Raw genomic sequence first — 20310 nt, 5'->3', positions numbered from 1 at the left:
ACAAACATTTGACATATTAAATAAATATAATTCAGTATCCAATGTGCAGCAGCTTTTCCCACATATACCCTTTTCACAGTGTTTGACCGCTTTAACGGTCATCAGTATCGTAAATCCTGCAACTTTTTTGTATTTTAATTTTTCTTTTTTAAATGTATGTACATTTATAACACTAATAATTTGTATTATATTATTTTTGCATCAAATTACAAAAAACAAGTTACCGCTGCTGTGAGAGTGTTTCTAATACAGCGTCTATGGGAGTGATGATTAAAAAAAAAAAAATTAGGTTTCTCTCTTTTCACTTCCGTTTGTCAATCTCACTCAATTTTTTCCTTTTTTTGAAAGTTGTGAAATCACTATTGAGGAGCTTTTGCTATTTGAGCAAATGGGGACAAAAAATATATTTAATGTATTCTCTCATTCACCGCTATAGAAATTAACCCAACTATGATGACTTCCACTCTGAGAAACCCGGAAATGTGAAAAGGGTCTATGTTCTCTGATCCAACCTGTTACATTTATTAATCAGGGTAATGACATTAACATTTGACTTCTACTCAAAGGCCAGCCAAACACCAGCACCACTGACAGATGAAGAGGAGATGGAGGAAGAATATTAACATCCTACAGGAAAAAGAATAAAGTATTTGTAGGAAATAAAGATGACCATAAAAATTGTAAATAAATGTATTTATCAGCTGTGGTGGTGGTTATGGCATATATCTCGTACTACCATCTGGCAGCATTCTTCCATTCCATACAGCAATCCGTTTTCAGAAAGTGTGATGATGGGAATATGAGCGTCATCAATGTGTCCAACCACTGGAAATCCTAAAGGAAATTCTAGTTATCAGGTTACTTCTAGAGGTTTATCAAATGAACGTCAGGATCCTGTATAAAAGGACATGCCATTTTTGACACTTTGACAGTGTCCTCATGATGAAAATATGAGCAATGAATGAATGTTCCTGCACTGCAAAAAATGCTTTTCTTACTATGTATTTTTGTCAAGTGGCAGATAATTTAACTTGTTTTAAGTAAACTTCGCTTACTTTAGATTTAGATTTAATTTATACTTGTTTTGATATTTGTACTTGAAATATGACAAAAAAAACAAAACAAAAAAAAAAAGCATTTGTGGATAAATATGGTGGACAATATGAATAAAGTATTTAAACACTGCTGGCGCTTTAAAAGGGGGGAGGAGACCGAAAGAAACTCTGGGTTTACCAAAGAAAACCTGGGGCCCGTTTCAGAAAGGAGGTTAAGTGAAAACTCTGAGTATGTTAACCCTGAAATAAGGGAATCTCTGGGTTTTCTGTTTCAGAATGGGAGGTCAAACCCGAGAAAGCAGGGTAAATCAAGCCCGTTTCTAAAAGAGAGGTAACTTATACTCAGAGTCAGTTACCAGGGTAACTCTGTGAACCTAACCTGGTCAGGAGCAGGTTTTCTTTGGTAAACCCAGAGTTTCTTTCAGTCTCCTCCCCTTTTTTAAAGCGCCAGCTGTGTTTAAATAGTTTATTCATTCATTCAAACTGCACAGATGCTTTTTTTACTGAGTATTTTGGTCGTATTTCAAGTACAAATATCAACAAATTATAAATGTAATCTAAATCTAAAGTAAGCCAGGTTTACTTAAAACGAATTAAATTATCTGCCACTTGACAAAAATACATAGTGAGAAAAGCATTCTTTGCAGTGGAGGTACATTCATTCATTGCTCATATTTTCATCATGAGGACACTGTCAAAGTGACAAAAATGGCATGTCCTTTTATACAGGAAGGATCCTGACGTTCACCTGATAAACCTCTAGAAGGAACCTGATAACTAGAATTTCCTTTAGGATTTCCAGTGGTTTGATGCATTGATGACGCTCATATTCCCATCATCACACTTTCTGAAAACGGATTATTGTATGGAATGGAAGAATGCTGCCAGATGGTAGTACGAGATATATGCCATAACCACCACCACAGCTGATAAATACATTTATTTACAATTTTTATGGTCATCTTTATTTCCTACAAATACTTTATTCTTTTTCCTGTAGGATGTTAATATTCTTCCTCCATCTCCTCTTCATCTGTCAGTGGTGCTGGAGTTTGGCTGGCCTTTGAGTAGAAGTAAAATGTTAATGTCATTACCCTGATTAATAAATGTAACAAGTGGGATCAGAGAACATTTCATTATGTGAAAAGAGCATAGAGCCTTTTCACATTTCTGGGTTTCTCAGAGCGGAAGTCGTCATAGGGTTAACATTTATAGCGGTGAATGAAAGTATAAATTAAATATATATTTTTGTGTCCCCATTTGCTCAAATAGCAAAAGAAAAACTCCACAATAGTGATTTAACAACTTTCAAAAAGAGGGAAAAAATAGAGTGAGTTTGATAACAGAAGTGGAAAGAGAGAAAGATGTAATTTTTCACCATCACTCCCATACACACTGTATTAGAAACACTCTCACAGCAGCGGTAACTTGTTTTTTGTAATTTGATGCAAAAGTAATATAGTACAAAGTATTAGTGTTATAAATGTACATACATTTAAAAAAAATACAAAAAACGTTGCAGGATTTACGATATTGATGACCATTAAAACACGTCATCACTATGTGGGAAAAGTTGCTGCACATTGGACACTGAATGATATTTATTTAATATGTCAAATGTTTGTAAAGTCATTAAACCAACACCCATGAACATTTTATGCTTAAAGCTTTACCTGATTGAATTATGTTTTTATTTTGCATTTTTAGCTGCTGCCACATTCTTTTTTTGCCTTTTGGATACCATGAAAATTAAACTTAATTAAAATAATTAAGAATTAAACTTACATATTGATCCAGAAGTATGCAAACGTCTTTTAGTTTGGTGCTGCTGCCATGGTGAATCATAATTTCGGAGCTCCATTGATCGTGGCTTTTCATAGTTGGAGTGCATGTGCTTAACTCAGAGTCAGTCTACTCAAAAGTTTATTGAACTACCTCAATTGAGCTGTTCTGAAACCCAAAACTCAGAGTTTCCCATCTCAGAGTAAGTCAACTCAGAGTTCAGGTTTAAACTCAGAGTTGGTTGAACCTCCTTACTGAAACGGGCCCCTGCTCCAGACCAGGTTAGGTATAAGTATAAGTTACCTCTCTTTTAGAAACGGGCTTGATTTATCCTGCTTTCTCGGGTTTGACATACCTCCCATTCTGAAACAGAAAACTCAGTTTCCCTCGTTTCAGGGTTAACATACAGGGTTAACCTCCTTTCTGAAACAGGCCCCAGCTCAGTCCAAAATCCACCAAACTATGGCAATGACCAAGATTACAGTTGCTTGAGAATTTCATTGGCATGTTAAAGTATTGCTAATGCTTATTGCTAATGATATATTCAGTCATTGAGCGTGATTACTAATCAATGGTTCTCTGCAGTGATTGGTCGTGTTATCTTTTTAAATGTGATGGAGTTTGAGTAATATGATTTGTATATGCCTGATGAAGATCATGAGACCGAAATGTTGCCAATAAAACATTTTTGATATCTTTCGCAAGTATCGATGTGGGATTTCCTTTAACTTTTGAGATTTTGGTAATTTTTTGATCCTCTTTCCTATCTATTACCTACAGGTGTGCAATGGTAATTGTCAATTTGTATGATATTTTTGTGCTTTTAGTTATGAGAATGTATTATTTAACTAACTTTTGTATTTTATTATTATTATTATTTTATTTACTGCTTTAAGATAAAATGTGAAATTGACTATATGCAGACAAAAACAAAAGTAACAAAGATAAAAATATGTTTATAAGGATTAAAATCCTTATGCAGTTCTCTGTCTTTTTTCCCCCTTTTTTTGATGTAAGAAAATCTTACAAAATCTTCAGGGAGCCTGTATTCATCTGACTGACATCCGTTCCTGGGAGAGAGAGAAACAAAAGAGAATGTGTTTCTGAAACAGTCAAAGTTCACCGAAAGAGAGGTAAGTCAAAAAGTGAGATGTTGACATGAGCAGCTGCTCTCTTTTGCCAAAGTGTATTTTATTACAGTCTTATGTTAATTGGTCACTTCAATATCACTATCTTAGTCTTTGTCTATTTGTTTATTTGACAGGAATGATACAGAATTACTTTATTATATCATATTTAATGCAGACGCTCTGTATCGGCTTCTACTTAATTTTACAGTGATGCTATTTAATTAATTTTTGATCCAAAAATGCATTATAATATACAAAAGCTGATTGGAAAGCCTGGCTTGAGACAAAGACGAAGGGTGCGTCTCAATCAGCTTGCTAGTTCAATAGTCAGGGCACTGATTAGGACTGAACTAGGGAGCTGATTGAGACACTGTTAAGATAGTAACAGTCACCAGCTCACTCACCCTCAGCACTACACTTCCCATAATCCTCTTTGCTCACCACCTGCACACACTCCACCATCACCAGCACCTGCCAGCAATCACCCTCCTCATCACACTATTTACGCAGTCACCTTCCACCTCACAAGTGTCTGGTCTTGTCTAATGCATGTTCAAGTGCATACTGCAATACTTACCTGAGGCGTTTACCTGCTCGTGTTGAGGATCTTCTTGATCAGCCATCGTCTCCAGTTCAGCCCCTGCAACCCAGAACATGCAAGTTACCTACAGTCTACCATCCGGAACTTATCTTCAGTGTTCAGATACACCTGTGTTTCTCCTGCTTCACCTCCAACCTCAGCATTTATAAATAAAGTGTTATCTGATTTCACCCATCTATCCTCTGTTGCCGTGACAATAGTCATGCTTGCAGTGGCCAATTAGTCTAATCTATACTGTAATAAATTACACTCTGGCATAAGAGAGCAGCTGGATAGTGGGTAGAAATCTACAGAGCCTCTGCTGCATAATCTGATGTAATGATGGTATGCTGTATCATCCTATAAATACATTTAATAAAAAAATACACACCAAGTATGCAAAGCATTACTGTATTCAGTAATGAAATGGAGAAAGGGAGAATAAAGAGACACACACAGACACAGACAGACACACACACACATACAGAGTGAGAGACCGAGGAAGTTGTGATATGTTTAATATAGAAAAGGCTTCGATCATTTTCGCTCATGAGCAATATAAAACTATATCAAAAGAACATCAAGACTGTCTCTTCTGTGTATTACTTTCATCCAGTAAATATGCAGTTCTTGTCTCTGTCTCAGCGCGTCGCTGTTGGCCAGTAAATCACACACGGGCTTAATTTAAAGGGATGTTGCACAGTATACCAGAATCCTGGTACTGAGAACAGCATCCTTTTCAGCTGGACCGTATTTTAATATTTTTTATAAAGAAGACTGAACACGAGGGGTATTTCAAGGAGCAACACGAATAGTGACTCCATCTGACTGATATTTTCTGGGTGATTTTGTGTCTTCTGCTGGAATTGATTATGAAGCCAGTCAGACGGTGGGCTCCGTTTTTCTTTGTACTTTGGGCGACATGGGAAACGGCTTTGTCTGTGACGCGGTATTCCATACCGGAGGAGATGGAGCGCGGGTCTGTCGTTGCAAATCTAGCTGCTGATTTGGAGCTGGATGTTAGTGGACTATCACAGCGAGAGGTAAAACTTGATATTTTCCAAAACAAAAAATATCTAGATGTTAATAAAAGGACAGGGGAGCTATTTATTGTTGAGAAAATGGACCGGGAATCTCTTTGTAATACAAAAACTACGTGCTTCTTAAAATTAGACCTAATAATTGAAAGCCCATTGCGTATTTTCAACATTGAATTGGGCATCACAGACATTAATGATAACGCTCCTCATTTCCGAAGAGACAGGATTGAATTAGATGTCTCAGAGTCCGCGTCACCGGGAGAAAAATTCTCTTTGCCCAATGCGTTTGACCCGGACGTTGGTGCCAATACAGTCAAGACCTATAAATTAAGTGAGAGTGAACATTTCACCGTTGATATACATTCTGGTAGCGATGGGACAAAATATGTCGATTTGGTCCTCATGAAGGCTTTAGACAGGGAAGAGAAGGCTGTTCATAATCTGATACTCACTGCAATTGATGGCGGAGTCCCTGCGCGCTCTGGCACAGCTAATATTATTGTGCGCGTGCAAGATACAAATGACAACGCCCCTCAGTTTGACCAGGCAGTTTACTCTCTGAATATGAGCGAGAATTCTCCAGCTGGCACTGTTGCTATTAATTTAAACGCTACTGATGCTGATGAAGGCCCGAACGCTGACCTTACATATTCATTTACGCTTTATACTTCTGAGAAAACGCAGGAGATGTTCTCGTTGAATTCAAATACTGGCGAAATAGCAGTTAAGGGCACAATTGATTATGAAGATATGAAAATATTTGAGATGTTCGTTGAGGCTAAAGACAATGGCCCCGTTCCTCTCTCTGGTCAATGCAGAGTGACTGTGTATGTTAAAGATATGAACGATAACTATCCAGAAATAACCATCAAATCCCTTAAGAACACCGTGGACGAAAACATCCCAGTCGGCTCTGTTATTGCTCTGGTGGGTGTTAGTGACAGAGACACGGGAAATAACGGTAAGGTAAATCTTATAATGAACAAGTCCTTGCCGTTTATTTTAAACAAGTCCTCTGACTACCTCTACGAGTTATTGGTGTCAGAATCATTAGATCGTGAAACGATCCCAGAATATGATATCATGCTACTTGTGACCGATGAAGGGAACCCTCCCTTGTCTGATAATGAAACTATAACGGTGCATTTACTAGATGTCAATGATAACGCACCGCAGTTCCCACAGACATTCTACACGATCCCTGTTAAAGAGAATAACGCGCCTGGAGCTTTATTGAGCTCTTTAACTGCTTTAGACCCAGATCTCAATGAAAATCAGTATCTAGTTTATTTTATAATCGAGAGGGAAATAGTAAACACCTCCATGTCCATGCTGTTCTCCATTAACCCAGAGAACGGTAATCTTTACGCGCTAAAGACGTTTGACTATGAGATAGAGAAGGAGTTTCTTTTCCACATCGAGGCCAGAGACTCTGGTGTTCCTCCGCTCAGCAGTAACGTGACCGTTCACATTATTATCATGGACCAGAACGACAACACACCGCTTATAGTGTCTCCATGGCGCGCGCAAGGCTCGGAGGTGAAGGAAAAGATCCCGAGATCCACCGATAAAGGAACTCTGATAGCCAAAGTCATCGCCATAGACTCTGATTCAGTGCACAACTCTCGAATCACGTACCAGTTCCTCCAGAACACTGACGCCACGTTATTCAGCTTGGATCAATACAACGGAGAGATCCGGACCATGAGGATGTTCAGTTACAGAGACTCGCGAGACCAGCGGCTGGTGGTGATCGCCAAGGACAACGGAGAGCCCGCGCTCTCTGCTACAGTCACCATCAAACTGTCCACGGTGGAGACCGCCCTCAAAACCTATACCGAGGTGCCTTTGGAATATGACATCTTCTCAGATTTAAACCTGTATCTGGTGATCGGACTGGGCTCTGTCTCGTTTCTTTTACTCATCACTATACTGGTCACCATCGTGCTGAAGTGTCAGAAAGCGAAGCCCAGCAAAGCGGCTCCCTCGTGCAGGAACAGTGTGATCAGCGAGAGGAACTCGACCATCGCGGACTCCACTCTGGTCTCCAACGATGCCTACTGGTACAGTTTATTTCTAGCAGAGACGAGGAAAGGAAAGCTGGTGGTCAGACAGCCTGTGCCAAAGGGATCGAGATACATCGTGTCCAGTATACCGAGGAGCACAGGAATGACCGAGACCAGCGACTCAGCTGCATCGACTCTACAGGTAAGAAAATAGACTATATGTTATACAAATATAATAATGACACTGTAAAAAAAAGTCCGTAAAAATGGGGCACAGTGTACTGTATAAATATGAATGAAGGGATTTTCCGTATTGGTTTTTTACAGGTGTTTTACCCGTATTTTGAATTATACATTGCATTAGTTTGTGTTTTAAGGGTTAACGGAAATTTCAGTAAAATTACTGAATAAAGTCCTGGCAGAAAATTACCACACTGTAAAAAATAAAAACGGAAAATGTACTGGTAATTTTGTGCCATGCACATTATCCAGTACTAATGTTTTAATGAGATTATCCACAAACTAATGCAATGTGTAATTCAAAATACAGGTAAAACAGTTTTTACAGTGCAGTACATTTTCCGTTTTTATTTTTTTTAAAGTGTATGTAGATGTGCTATATAATTCAAGGTGACAATGGCTGAAAAAAAACGTATGAAGGATACATTATTTTCCACCAACAATATGTTCATTATTCACTCATTATTGTAAAAACAATTCAACTGAGTTGGCTCTATATGAAACGTGATGTTTTTATGTCGTGCACAAAGTGTCGCTGTTGTCTAGCAATACACAAGATGGAAATGACTTATTGGTCGCCATTAACGTCACAGTCTACAGCTATAGTGGGTGATCATCTCTCCTCCTCTCTTTGTATGCCTCTTTGTTCCTCTGCGTCCTTCACTGACTATTTCACTTGCTTATTTGGATTATACTGGAATTGTATCTTAAATAAAAATGGCACCGTGCATGGACACACCGAAATGGAGAAGGTACGTTTTGTTATTCCTGATCATCTTTTCAGTGCTGAACTCGGCATTTGCTGTTACTCACTACTCTATTCCCGAGGAAATGGAGGTAGGATCTGTTGTTGCAAATTTAGCCGCTGATCTTGGCTTGGATGTACATACTCTGACAAAACGCAAAATGCGCTTAGATGTGATAGCAAATAAAAAATATCTGGATATAAATAAAGAAACGGGAGAGCTGTTTGTCGTCGAAAGAATAGACAGAGAATATCTCTGCCCATCCAAAACTACAAATTCTTGTTTTCTGAAGCTCGATGCTACAATTGAAAATCCAATAAGAATGTTTAATATTGAATTAGAAATATTAGATATCAACGACAATGCACCTCACTTTCGACGGGACGTCATGCATTTAGACATTTCAGAATCGACACCAGCCGGAGAACGTTTCTCACTCAACAATGCAGTGGATTCCGACATTGGGTCTAATTCAATCAAGACGTACTATCTTAGCGAAAGTGAGCATTTTACTATCGAAATACAGTCTGGCCGAGATGGATCTAAACTAGCTGATTTAGTACTGAAAAAAGCATTGGATCGCGAAGAGCAAGCAGTCCATAATCTGATCCTCACTGCTGTAGATGGCGGAGTACCCTCGCGCTCTGGTACAGCGAATATTATTGTCCAAGTGTTAGACACAAACGACAACGCCCCACAATTCGATAAAGAAAGCTATACTGTACATGTAAGTGAAAATTATCCAATAGGAAGTCTTGTTGTTAAGCTAAATGCAACAGATTTAGATGAAGGGCAAAATTCTGAAATAATGTACACATTCAGTTTATATACATCTGAGAAAACGCAAGAGACGTTCAATTTGAATTCAGAAACTGGTGAAATTCGAGTTAAAGAGATGATTAATTATGAAGATTTCAAAATCTATGACATGGAAATTATAGCAACAGATAAAGCCGCTAATAGTCTTTCTGGAAAATGTAAAGTTAAGATATTAATCACAGATATGAATGATAATCATCCTGAAATTTCCATAAAATCATTCTCGAGTCCAGTTAAAGAGGATGTTCCTGTAAATACAGTAATTGCAGTTGTTAGTGTGAGTGATAAAGACTCAGGAGAAAATGGACAGGTAGATATTCATATATCTGGTGATTTACCTTTTGCGCTCAAAGAATCGTCTGATAATTATTATGAATTATTAATTTCAGAACCGTTAGACCGTGAAAAGGTTCCAGAATATGACATCACTATTACCGTGACTGACAGGGGCAACCCGCCGTTATCTGATAATGAAACTATAACTTTAGAGCTTCTGGACGTTAATGACAATGTTCCTCAGTTCCCACAGACATTCTACACGATCCCTGTTATGGAGAATAACGCGCCTGGAGCTTCACTGAGCTCTTTAACTGCTATAGACCCAGATCTCCATGAAAACCAGTATCTAGTTTATTTCATAATCGAGAGGGAAATAGTGAACACCTCCATGTCCATGCTGTTCTCCATTAATCCAGAGAACGGTAATCTTTACGCGCTAAAGACGTTTGACTATGAGATAGAGAAGGAGTTTCTTTTCCACATCGAGGCCAGAGACTCTGGTGTTCCTCCGCTCAGCAGTAACGTGACCGTTCACATTATTATCATGGATCAGAACGACAACACACCGCTTATAGTGTCTCCGTGGCGCGCGCAAGGCTCGGAGGTGAAGGAAAAGATCCCGAGATCCACCGATAAAGGAACTCTGATAGCCAAAGTCATCGCCATAGACTCTGATTCAGTGCACAACTCTCGAATCACGTACCAGTTCCTCCAGAACACTGACGCCACGTTATTCAGCTTGGATCAATACAACGGAGAGATCCGGACCATGAGGATGTTCAGTTACAGAGACTCGCGAGACCAGCGGCTGGTGGTGATCGCCAAGGACAACGGAGAGCCCGCGCTCTCTGCTACAGTCACCATCAAACTGTCCACGGTGGAGACCGCCCTTAAAACCTATACCGAGGTGCCTTTGGAATATGACATCTTCTCAGATTTAAACCTGTATCTGGTGATCGGACTGGGCTCTGTCTCGTTTCTTTTACTCATCACTATACTGGTCACCATCGTGCTGAAGTGTCAGAAAGCGAAGCCCAGCAAAGCGGCTCCCTCGTGCAGGAACAGTGTGATCAGCGAGAGGAACTCGACCATCGCGGACTCCACTCTGGTCTCCAACGATGCCTACTGGTACAGTTTATTTCTAGCAGAGACGAGGAAAGGAAAGCTGGTGGTCAGACAGCCTGTGCCAAAGGGATCGAGATACATCGTGTCCAGTATACCGAGGAGCACAGGAATGACCGAGACCAGCGACTCAGCTGCATCTACTCTACAGGTAAGATCACATTTTATAGCCTACTTTTTGAAGCATTTTTGCACATGCATTATTACTTATGAAGCACACATTCCAAGGTAAGAATATTTGAATAAATGTACTTTTATTTTTAAACTATATAAAAAAAATAATAGCTTATAAAAATATAGATAAATTAATAGGTTGTCAGCGGTAATGCATATTTTAACACAACTTGTGCACAATCTTTAAGGCACCTCACCGTGTGTGCGCAAAGTGGCGCTGTAGTCTCACAAATTACATCTCACAAAGTATGCGTGCATAATGTCAACGTCACTATCACAGCTGGCCATTTTGCGCTGAACCCTTGTTTTGTGCGTCTCTGGTTTTAGACAAAATATTGGGCTATACATCGAGGAAACCTTTCGTCTTTTATCCCTTCTTTAACTGTTTTTTCTGCCTCTTATTTTTGGAGTAAGATCCAATACTTTGTTGCTGCATGAACTGCTTTGTCCTTGCATCATAATCATTTGATCAGACAATGGATTCTGATCTGAACGCCTGGTCATGGAGGAGGTATGTCTCGCTGCTTTTTCTTCTATCAGTGGTTTTTCATTTGGCTCTGGCTGTTACTCATTATTCTGTTCCAGAGGAGATGGAAGTAGGATCTGTCGTGGCAAATTTAGCCACTGATTTGGGGCTTGATGTGCAGACTTTGATTAAACGAAACGTCCGTTTAGATGTGATCGCTAGTAAGAAATACCTCGCCATAAACAAAGACCGAGGTGAGCTGTACATACTGGAGAAGATTAATCGTGAATATTTGTGTCCTGCAAAAACAACTACGACTTGTTTTTTAAAAATGGAAGTTATTGTCGAGAACCCTGTGCGAATATTTTACATAGAGCTAGAAATCACTGACATAAATGATAATAATCCTCAGTTTAGACGAGACACAATCAATTTAGATATCACTGAATCTACACCAGCAGGTGAGAGATTTTCTGTCAGTAATGCAGTTGATTCTGATGTCGGTTCCAACTCGGTTAAAACGTATTATTTAAGCAAAAATGAGCACTTTGATATTGAAATTCAGTCGGGGAGGGACGGTTCCAAATTTGCAGACTTAATTTTAAAAAAGGCTCTGGATCGTGAAACCCAAGCTGTTCATAATCTGATACTGACAGCAGTGGATGGCGGAGTCCCTCCGCGTTCAGGCACGGCCAGTATCATCGTTCGTGTGTTGGATGCAAATGACAACGCCCCTAAATTTGACCAAGAGAGCTACACCATCAATCTAACGGAAAACTCACCCATAGGCAGCCTGGTCGTTAAACTGAATGCAACAGATCTAGATGAGGGTTCTAACGCCGACCTCGCGTATTCATTTAGTCTGTATACATCAGAGAAGACACAGAACGCATTCAGTTTAAATCCTGACAGTGGCGAAATTAGAGTGAAAGCGATGGTTAATTATGAAGACTTTCGAATTTACGATATGGAGGTTATAGCATCAGATAAAGGAACTAATCCATTGTCCGGCCAATGTAAATTATCCATTATAATTACCGACATGAATGACAATCACCCAGAAATTTCGATTAGGTCATTTCAGAGTCCAGTTAAAGAGGATGTACCTGTAAATACAGTAATTGCAGTTGTTAGTGTGAGTGATAAAGATTCTGGAGAAAATGGACAGGTAGATATTCATATTTCTGATGATTTACCCTTTGCGCTCAAAGAATCATCTGATAATTATTATGAATTATTAATTTCAGAACCGTTAGACCGTGAAAAGGTCCCCGAATATGACATCACTATTACCGTGACTGACAGGGGCAACCCGCCGTTATCTGATAATGAAACTATAACTTTAGAGCTACTGGACGTTAATGACAATGTTCCTCAGTTCCCACAGACATTCTACACGATCCCTGTTATGGAGAATAACGCGCCTGGAGCTTCACTGAGCTCTTTAACTGCTATAGACCCAGATCTCCATGAAAATCAGTATCTCGTTTATTTTATAATCGAGAGGGAAATAGTGAACACCTCCATGTCCATGCTGTTCTCCATTAACCCAGAGAACGGTAATCTTTACGCGCTAAAGACGTTTGACTATGAGATAGAGAAGGAGTTTCTTTTCCACATCGAGGCCAGAGACTCTGGTGTTCCTCCGCTCAGCAGTAACGTGACCGTTCACATTATTATCATGGACCAGAACGACAACACACCGCTTATAGTGTCTCCATGGCGCGCGCAAGGCTCGGAGGTGAAGGAAAAGATCCCGAGATCCACCGATAAAGGAACTCTGATAGCCAAAGTCATCGCCATAGACTCTGATTCAGTGCACAACTCTCGAATCACGTACCAGTTCCTCCAGAACACTGACGCCACGTTATTCAGCTTGGATCAATACAACGGAGAGATCCGGACCATGAGGATGTTCAGTTACAGAGACTCGCGAGACCAGCGGCTGGTGGTGATCGCCAAGGACAACGGAGAGCCCGCGCTCTCTGCTACAGTCACCATCAAACTGTCCACGGTGGAGACCGCCCTTAAAACCTATACCGAGGTGCCTTTGGAATATGACATCTTCTCAGATTTAAACCTGTATCTGGTGATCGGACTGGGCTCTGTCTCGTTTCTTTTACTCATCACTATACTGGTCACCATCGTGCTGAAGTGTCAGAAAGCGAAGCCCAGCAAAGCGGCTCCCTCGTGCAGGAACAGTGTGATCAGCGAGAGGAACTCGACCATCGCGGACTCCACTCTGGTCTCCAACGATGCCTACTGGTACAGTTTATTTCTAGCAGAGACGAGGAAAGGAAAGCTGGTGGTCAGACAGCCTGTGCCAAAGGGATCGAGATACATCGTGTCCAGTATACCGAGGAGCACAGGAATGACCGAGACCAGCGACTCAGCTGCATCCACTCTACAGGTAAGAAAATAAAAAAATGTACTTTTTTTGCTTTTGTTTACACTTATGTGTAGACAAGATATGTGTGTGTATGTGTGTATTTATTTACTTATTTATATTTATATATATATATATATATATATATATATATATATATATATATATATATATATATATATATATATATATATATATATATATATATATATATATATATATATATATAATGAAAATAATGTCCCTTTTCTGTTTATTTTATCTTATTTAAACTCCACTGAATATTGTAGCCTACCCTGACCGTGTTGTGACTTCATATATACAATCTATAGTCGTTTAACACCTCATGAAACCGGTTTTATGTGACATATTGCGTTTTTCAGAGTATTTAGTGGTTGTATTTTAAGACTAAAATTACTGTGAATGTGTGCCACACAAACCAATGCGCACAGCGTCGCTGTTTTCCATCAAAACGACTCCTCTGCGTTTATCTTTCATTCCAGCCAATGCTGGTGACGTATCTGCTTTGTTGGCAGAAAGCTGTATGCTCTCTTCTTTCATGAACACCGCGAAACGGCTTGTTCTGCTTCCTTACAATCAAAATGTTATATTGGTAACCGCATGCATTTGTTTTACATTTCATGATCACTGGAATATATAGCTTACTCGACAAAATGGAATCTGGAATGAAAAGCAAGTCATTGAGAAGGTACGTGTTCGTAATTTTAATCTCTCTGCTGAATACAGCATCTTCTGTTACTCATTATTCTATACCCGAAGAATTGGATGAGGGATCTATAGTGGCTAATTTGGCAACGGATCTGGGATTAGATGTTAGAACACTGAGCAGACGCAAGATTCGTCTCGACACACTCGCAAATAAAAAATATCTGGATGTTAACAAAGAAACGGGAGAGCTGTTCATTGTGGAGAGAATCGACCGCGAGCACATTTGCACAACCAAGTCAGGAACAACGTGTGTTCTTAAACTGGATGCCACAATCGAAAACCCTGTGCGGATGTTTAACATTGAGTTGGAAATTGTTGATATTAACGACAATGCTCCACATTTTAGAAGGGACACAATGCATTTGGACATTTCAGAGTCAACGCCTGTGGGAGAACGATTCTCTTTAAACAATGCTGTCGATCCTGATGTCGGTGTTAATTCAATTAAAACATATTATCTCAGTGAAAGCGATCATTTTTCTATCGAGATTCAGACCGGACGGGATGGATCGAAATTCACTGATTTGATTCTTAAAAAAACGTTGGATAGAGAACAACATGCCATACATAATCTGATCCTCACTGCTGTGGATGGAGGAGTCCCCGCGCGCTCTGGCACGGCAAGCATTATTGTGCGCGTTCTGGACACCAATGACAACGCCCCTCAATTCGATAAAGACAGTTATACTATAAATCTAACGGAAAACTCGCCTATTGGAAGCCTTGTAGTGAAATTAAACGCCTCAGATAAAGACGAAGGAACAAATTCAGATTTACTTTACTCTTATAGTTTGTATACTTCAGAGAAAACGCAGCAAACATTCAGTTTGAATCCTAACAATGGCGAAATCAGAGTGAAAGAAATGATTAATTATGAGGATTTCAGGATCTATGATATGGAAATTATAGCAACAGATAAAGCAGCTAATAGTCTTTCTGGAAAATGTAAAGTAAAGATATTAATCACAGATATGAATGATAATCATCCTGAAATTTCCATAAAATCATTCTCGAGTCCAGTTAAAGAGGATGTTCCTGTAAATACAGTAATTGCAGTTGTTAGTGTGAGTGATAAAGACTCTGGAGAAAATGGACAGGTAGATATTCATATTTCTGGTGATTTACCTTTTGCGCTCAAAGAATCGTCTGATAATTATTATGAATTATTAATTTCAGAACCGTTAGACCGTGAAAAGGTTCCAGAATATGACATCACTATTACCGTGACTGACAGGGGCAACCCGCCGTTATCTGATAATGAAACTATAACTTTAGAGCTACTGGACGTTAATGACAATGTTCCTCAGTTCCCACAGACATCCTACACGATCCCTGTTATGGAGAATAACGCGCCTGGAGCTTCACTGAGCTCTTTATCTGCTATAGACCCAGATCTCCATGAAAATCAATATCTCGTTTATTTTATAATCGAGAGGGAAATAGTGAACACCTCCATGTCCATGCTGTTCTCCATTAACCCAGAGAACGGTAATCTTTACGCGCTAAAGACGTTTGACTATGAGATAGAGAAGGAGTTTCTTTTCCACATCGAGGCCAGAGACTCTGGTGTTCCTCCGCTCAGCAGTAACGTGACCGTTCACATTATTATCATGGATCAGAACGACAACACACCGCTTATAGTGTCTCCATGGCGCGCGCAAGGCTCGGAGGTGAAGGAAAAGATCCCGAGATCCACCGATAAAGGAACTCTGATAGCCAAAGTCATCGCCATAGACTCTGATTCAGTGCACAACTCTCGAATCACGTACCAGTTCCTCCAGAACACTGACGCCACGTTATTCAGCTTGGATCAATACAACGGAGAGATCCGGACCATGAGGATGTTCAGTTACAGAGACTCGCGAGACCAGCGGCTGGTGGTGATCGCCAAGGACAACGGAGAGCCCGCGCTCTCTGCTACAGTCACCATCAAACTGTCCACGGTGGAGACCGCCCTTAAAACCTACACTGAGGTGCCTTTGGAATATGACATCTTCTCAGATTTAAACCTGTATCTGGTGATCGGACTGGGCTCTGTCTCGTTTCTTTTACTCATCACTATACTGGTCACCATCGTGCTGAAGTGTCAGAAAGCGAAGCCCAGCAAAGCGGCTCCCTCGTGCAGGAACAGTGTGATCAGCGAGAGGAACTCGACCATCGCGGACTCCACTCTGGTCTCCAACGATGCCTACTGGTACAGTTTATTTCTAGCAGAGACGAGGAAAGGAAAGCTGGTGGTCAGACAGCCTGTGCCAAAGGGATCGAGATACATCGTGTCCAGTATACCGAGGAGCACAGGAATGACAGAGACCAGCGACTCCGCTGCATCTACTCTACAGGTAGGCCCATTTGCATTATTTTTTATAAGTTGTAATATTTTCGTGTGGTTACTGGTATGGTAAGAAGGTAAACAGGTTTTCATTTTCAACGCATTTTTTTAAATTTAAACATTTGAAGCTATTCTTTTCTTTTTATACAATGGACTCTGAATGTTTTGCTTTGACAGACAAACCAGTCAGCATTTTTGGAGCAATTTGATATGCATTCGATGTTTAAAATGCTGCTCGATCACGTAACATATTTTTAAAGTGGACTATTTCTTCTTCATGGATTCGAGTCGTTCCCGTTCGCTTTAAAGTGTACTCCTCTCCTTTGTGCGCAGAGAGTCGCTGTTCACCATTAAATCATATCTGGCTACGTAACAGTCGTCGCCATAACTGTTTATTGTGCAGAGAACACAGCAGCCAATGTTCAGTTTACAATCTGTCCTTTCGAGGCTGAACATTTCATACATTATTTCTATTCATTTTACCGCGCTAAATCTGTTTTAAAGACAGGTTACGTTTTGAACAGATATTTGGCATCTAAGAGAATACTGCATCGCGCTCACAAATATGGATTCTATTGTGAGAGCCGCGAGACGCATTTCAAGGTACGTTTGGGTGTTTCTTCTTTTCTTCGCATCCTTTAAGACCGTGTCTACAGTAACTCACTATTCTATCCCCGAGGAGATGGAGGAAGGATCCGTAGTTGCAAATCTGGCAGCTGATCTCGAGCTGGATGTTAAAACTTTAAATAGACGGAAGATGCGTTTGGACACGATTGCATCCCAAAAATATCTTGACATTAACAAAGAAACCGGAGAGCTGTATGTCGTGCAGAAGATAGACAGAGAACTTCTTTGCAATTCCAAATCAATCTGCTTTCTGAAGCTAGATGCTACGATAGAACATCCAATTCGAATGTTTAACATCGAAATAGAAATAACTGATATCAATGATAATGCGCCACATTTTAGGAGAGACACAATGCACTTGGATATATCAGAGTCTACTTCAGCTGGGGAGAGGTTTTCTTTGAACAATGCTTTCGATCCAGATATCGGAAGCAATTCAGTAAAATCGTATTACTTAAGTGACAGCGCTCATTTCAACATCGAAATACAGGCAGGAAGAGATGGATCGAAATTTGCTGATTTAATTTTGAAGAAAGCTTTGGACCGTGAAGAGCAAACAGTTCATAATCTGATCCTCACTGCTGTGGATGGAGGAGTCCCCGCGCGCTCTGGAACGGCTAGCATTATTGTGCGCGTTCTGGACACGAATGACAACGCCCCTCAATTCGATAAAGACAGTTATACTATAAATCTATCAGAAAACTCGCCTATTGGAAGCCTTGTAGTGAAATTAAACGCCACAGATAAAGACGAGGGCTCAAATTCGGATTTACTTTACTCTTATAGTTTGTATACATCAGAGAAAACGCAGCAAACATTCAGTCTGAATCCTAACAATGGCGAAATCAGAGTGAAAGAAATGATTAATTATGAGGATTTCAGGATTTATGACATGGAAATTATAGCAACAGATAAAGCAGCTAACAGTCTTTCTGGAAAATGTAAAGTAAAGATATTAATCACAGATATGAATGATAATCATCCTCAAATTTCCATAAAATCATTCTCGAGTCCAGTTAAAGAGGATGTTCCTGTAAATACAGTAATTGCAGTTGTTAGTGTGAGTGATAAAGACTCAGGAGAAAATGGACAGGTAGATATTCATATATCTGGTGATTTACCTTTTGCGCTCAAAGAATCGTCTGATAATTATTATGAATTATTAATTTCAGAACCGTTAGACCGTGAAAAGGTTCCAGAATATGACATCACTATTACCGTGACTGACAGGGGCAACCCGCCGTTATCTGATAATGAAACTATAACTTTAGAGCTACTGGACGTTAATGACAATGTTCCTCAGTTCCCACAGACATTCTACACGATCCCTGTTATGGAGAATAACGCGCCTGGAGCTTCACTGAGCTCTTTAACTGCTATAGACCCAGATCTCCATGAAAATCAATATCTCGTTTATTTTATAATCGAGAGGGAAATAGTGAACACCTCCATGTCCATGCTGTTCTCCATTAACCCAGAGAACGGTAATCTTTACGCGCTAAAGACGTTTGACTATGAGATAGAGAAGGAGTTTCTTTTCCACATCGAGGCCAGAGACTCTGGTGTCCCTCCGCTCAGCAGTAACGTGACCGTTCACATTATTATCATGGACCAGAACGACAACACACCGCTTATAGTGTCTCCATGGCGCGCGCACGGCTCGGAGGTGAAGGAAAAGATCCCGAGATCCACCGATAAAGGAACTCTGATAGCCAAAGTCATCGCCATAGACTCTGATTCAGTGCACAACTCTCGAATCACGTACCAGTTCCTCCAGAACACTGACGCCACGTTATTCAGCTTGGATCAATACAACGGAGAGATCCGGACCATGAGGATGTTCAGTTACAGAGACTCGCGAGACCAGCGGCTGGTGGTGATCGCCAAGGACAACGGAGAGCCCGCGCTCTCTGCTACAGTCACCATCAAACTGTCCACGGTGGAGACCGCCCTTAAAACCTACACTGAGGTGCCTTTGGAATATGACATCTTCTCAGATTTAAACCTGTATCTGGTGATCGGACTGGGCTCTGTCTCGTTTCTTTTACTCATCACTATACTGGTCACCATCGTGCTGAAGTGTCAGAAAGCGAAGCCCAGCAAAGCGGCTCCCTCGTGCAGGAACAGTGTGATCAGCGAGAGGAACTCGACCATCGCGGACTCCACTCTGGTCTCCAACGATGCCTACTGGTACAGTTTATTTCTAGCAGAGACGAGGAAAGGAAAGCTGGTGGTCAGACAGCCTGTGCCAAAGGGATCGAGATACATCGTGTCCAGTATACCGAGGAGCACAGGAATGACCGAGACCAGCGACTCCGCTGCATCTACTCTACAGGTAAGACAATCAAAGAGAGATTTGCATAACTTTTCATTCACAGTTTCCTTTCAGATTTTTAGAGAAGAGGTCGTGCACGCGTCCCTACATAGCATACTTCTTGTTTCTCAGGTTGAGAAATTGTTAGAGGATTTTCTTCTTCCCATATTTTAATTACATTTCTTCACAAAATCATCAATGTTTACAAAGTCTGTTCTTTGCATTTTTTTTTTGAGGCATATAATCAGATTTTTTTTCTCGGGAATTTAAAAAAGCCAAAAGGATCATAAAATACAAATAACGCGTAAAATCAAATACTTATTGTACACAAAGCTCTTCTTATTGTGTATGTTCAGGGTAAACTCACTGAGCGTCGCTGTTCTCTAAGAAAACGCGTTTGGTCATATTTATCACAATCGCCATGACACATTTTCATAGGTGGAAATCGCACAAAGGAGCGCGCCATGACAAGAGCTTCGCTGTGTG

The 20310-nt window shown here is 40.3% G+C and overlaps 3 protein-coding genes across 3 annotated transcripts; all 3 read left to right on the top strand.

Moving 5' to 3' along the window:
* Nucleotides 1–5449: 5449 nt before the first annotated feature.
* Nucleotides 5450–7807, top strand: LOC307140238 (protocadherin alpha-C2-like; the record flags this gene model as incomplete). Its single annotated transcript, XM_079839580.1, has 1 exon — nucleotides 5450–7807. Exon 1 carries the CDS (start codon nucleotides 5516–5518, stop codon nucleotides 7805–7807), a length of 2292 nt encoding a protein of 763 aa, XP_079695706.1. The 5' UTR covers nucleotides 5450–5515.
* Nucleotides 7808–8580: 773 nt separating this feature from the next.
* On the top strand, nucleotides 8581–13861 carry LOC307140229 (protocadherin beta-16-like; the record flags this gene model as incomplete). Its single annotated transcript, XM_079839569.1, has 2 exons — nucleotides 8581–10950; nucleotides 12788–13861. The coding sequence occupies exons 1-2, from the start codon at nucleotides 8665–8667 to the stop codon at nucleotides 13859–13861; spliced, it is 3360 nt and encodes a 1119-aa protein (XP_079695695.1). The 5' UTR covers nucleotides 8581–8664.
* Nucleotides 13862–14499: 638 nt separating this feature from the next.
* On the top strand, nucleotides 14500–20249 carry LOC307139530 (protocadherin beta-16-like; the record flags this gene model as incomplete). Its single annotated transcript, XM_079838525.1, has 3 exons — nucleotides 14500–16893; nucleotides 18784–19845; nucleotides 20181–20249. The coding sequence occupies 3 exons, from the start codon at nucleotides 14500–14502 to the stop codon at nucleotides 20247–20249; spliced, it is 3525 nt and encodes a 1174-aa protein (XP_079694651.1).
* Nucleotides 20250–20310: the final 61 nt, after the last annotated feature.

The sequence above is a fragment of the Gobio gobio genome (genome assembly GCF_949357685.1).
Source record: "Gobio gobio genome assembly, chromosome: 16".
Classification (NCBI taxonomy): domain Eukaryota; kingdom Metazoa; phylum Chordata; class Actinopteri; order Cypriniformes; family Gobionidae; genus Gobio; species Gobio gobio.
Note: the sequence above shows the minus strand (reverse complement) of the source record. Positions and strands in the feature narration are given on the sequence as shown.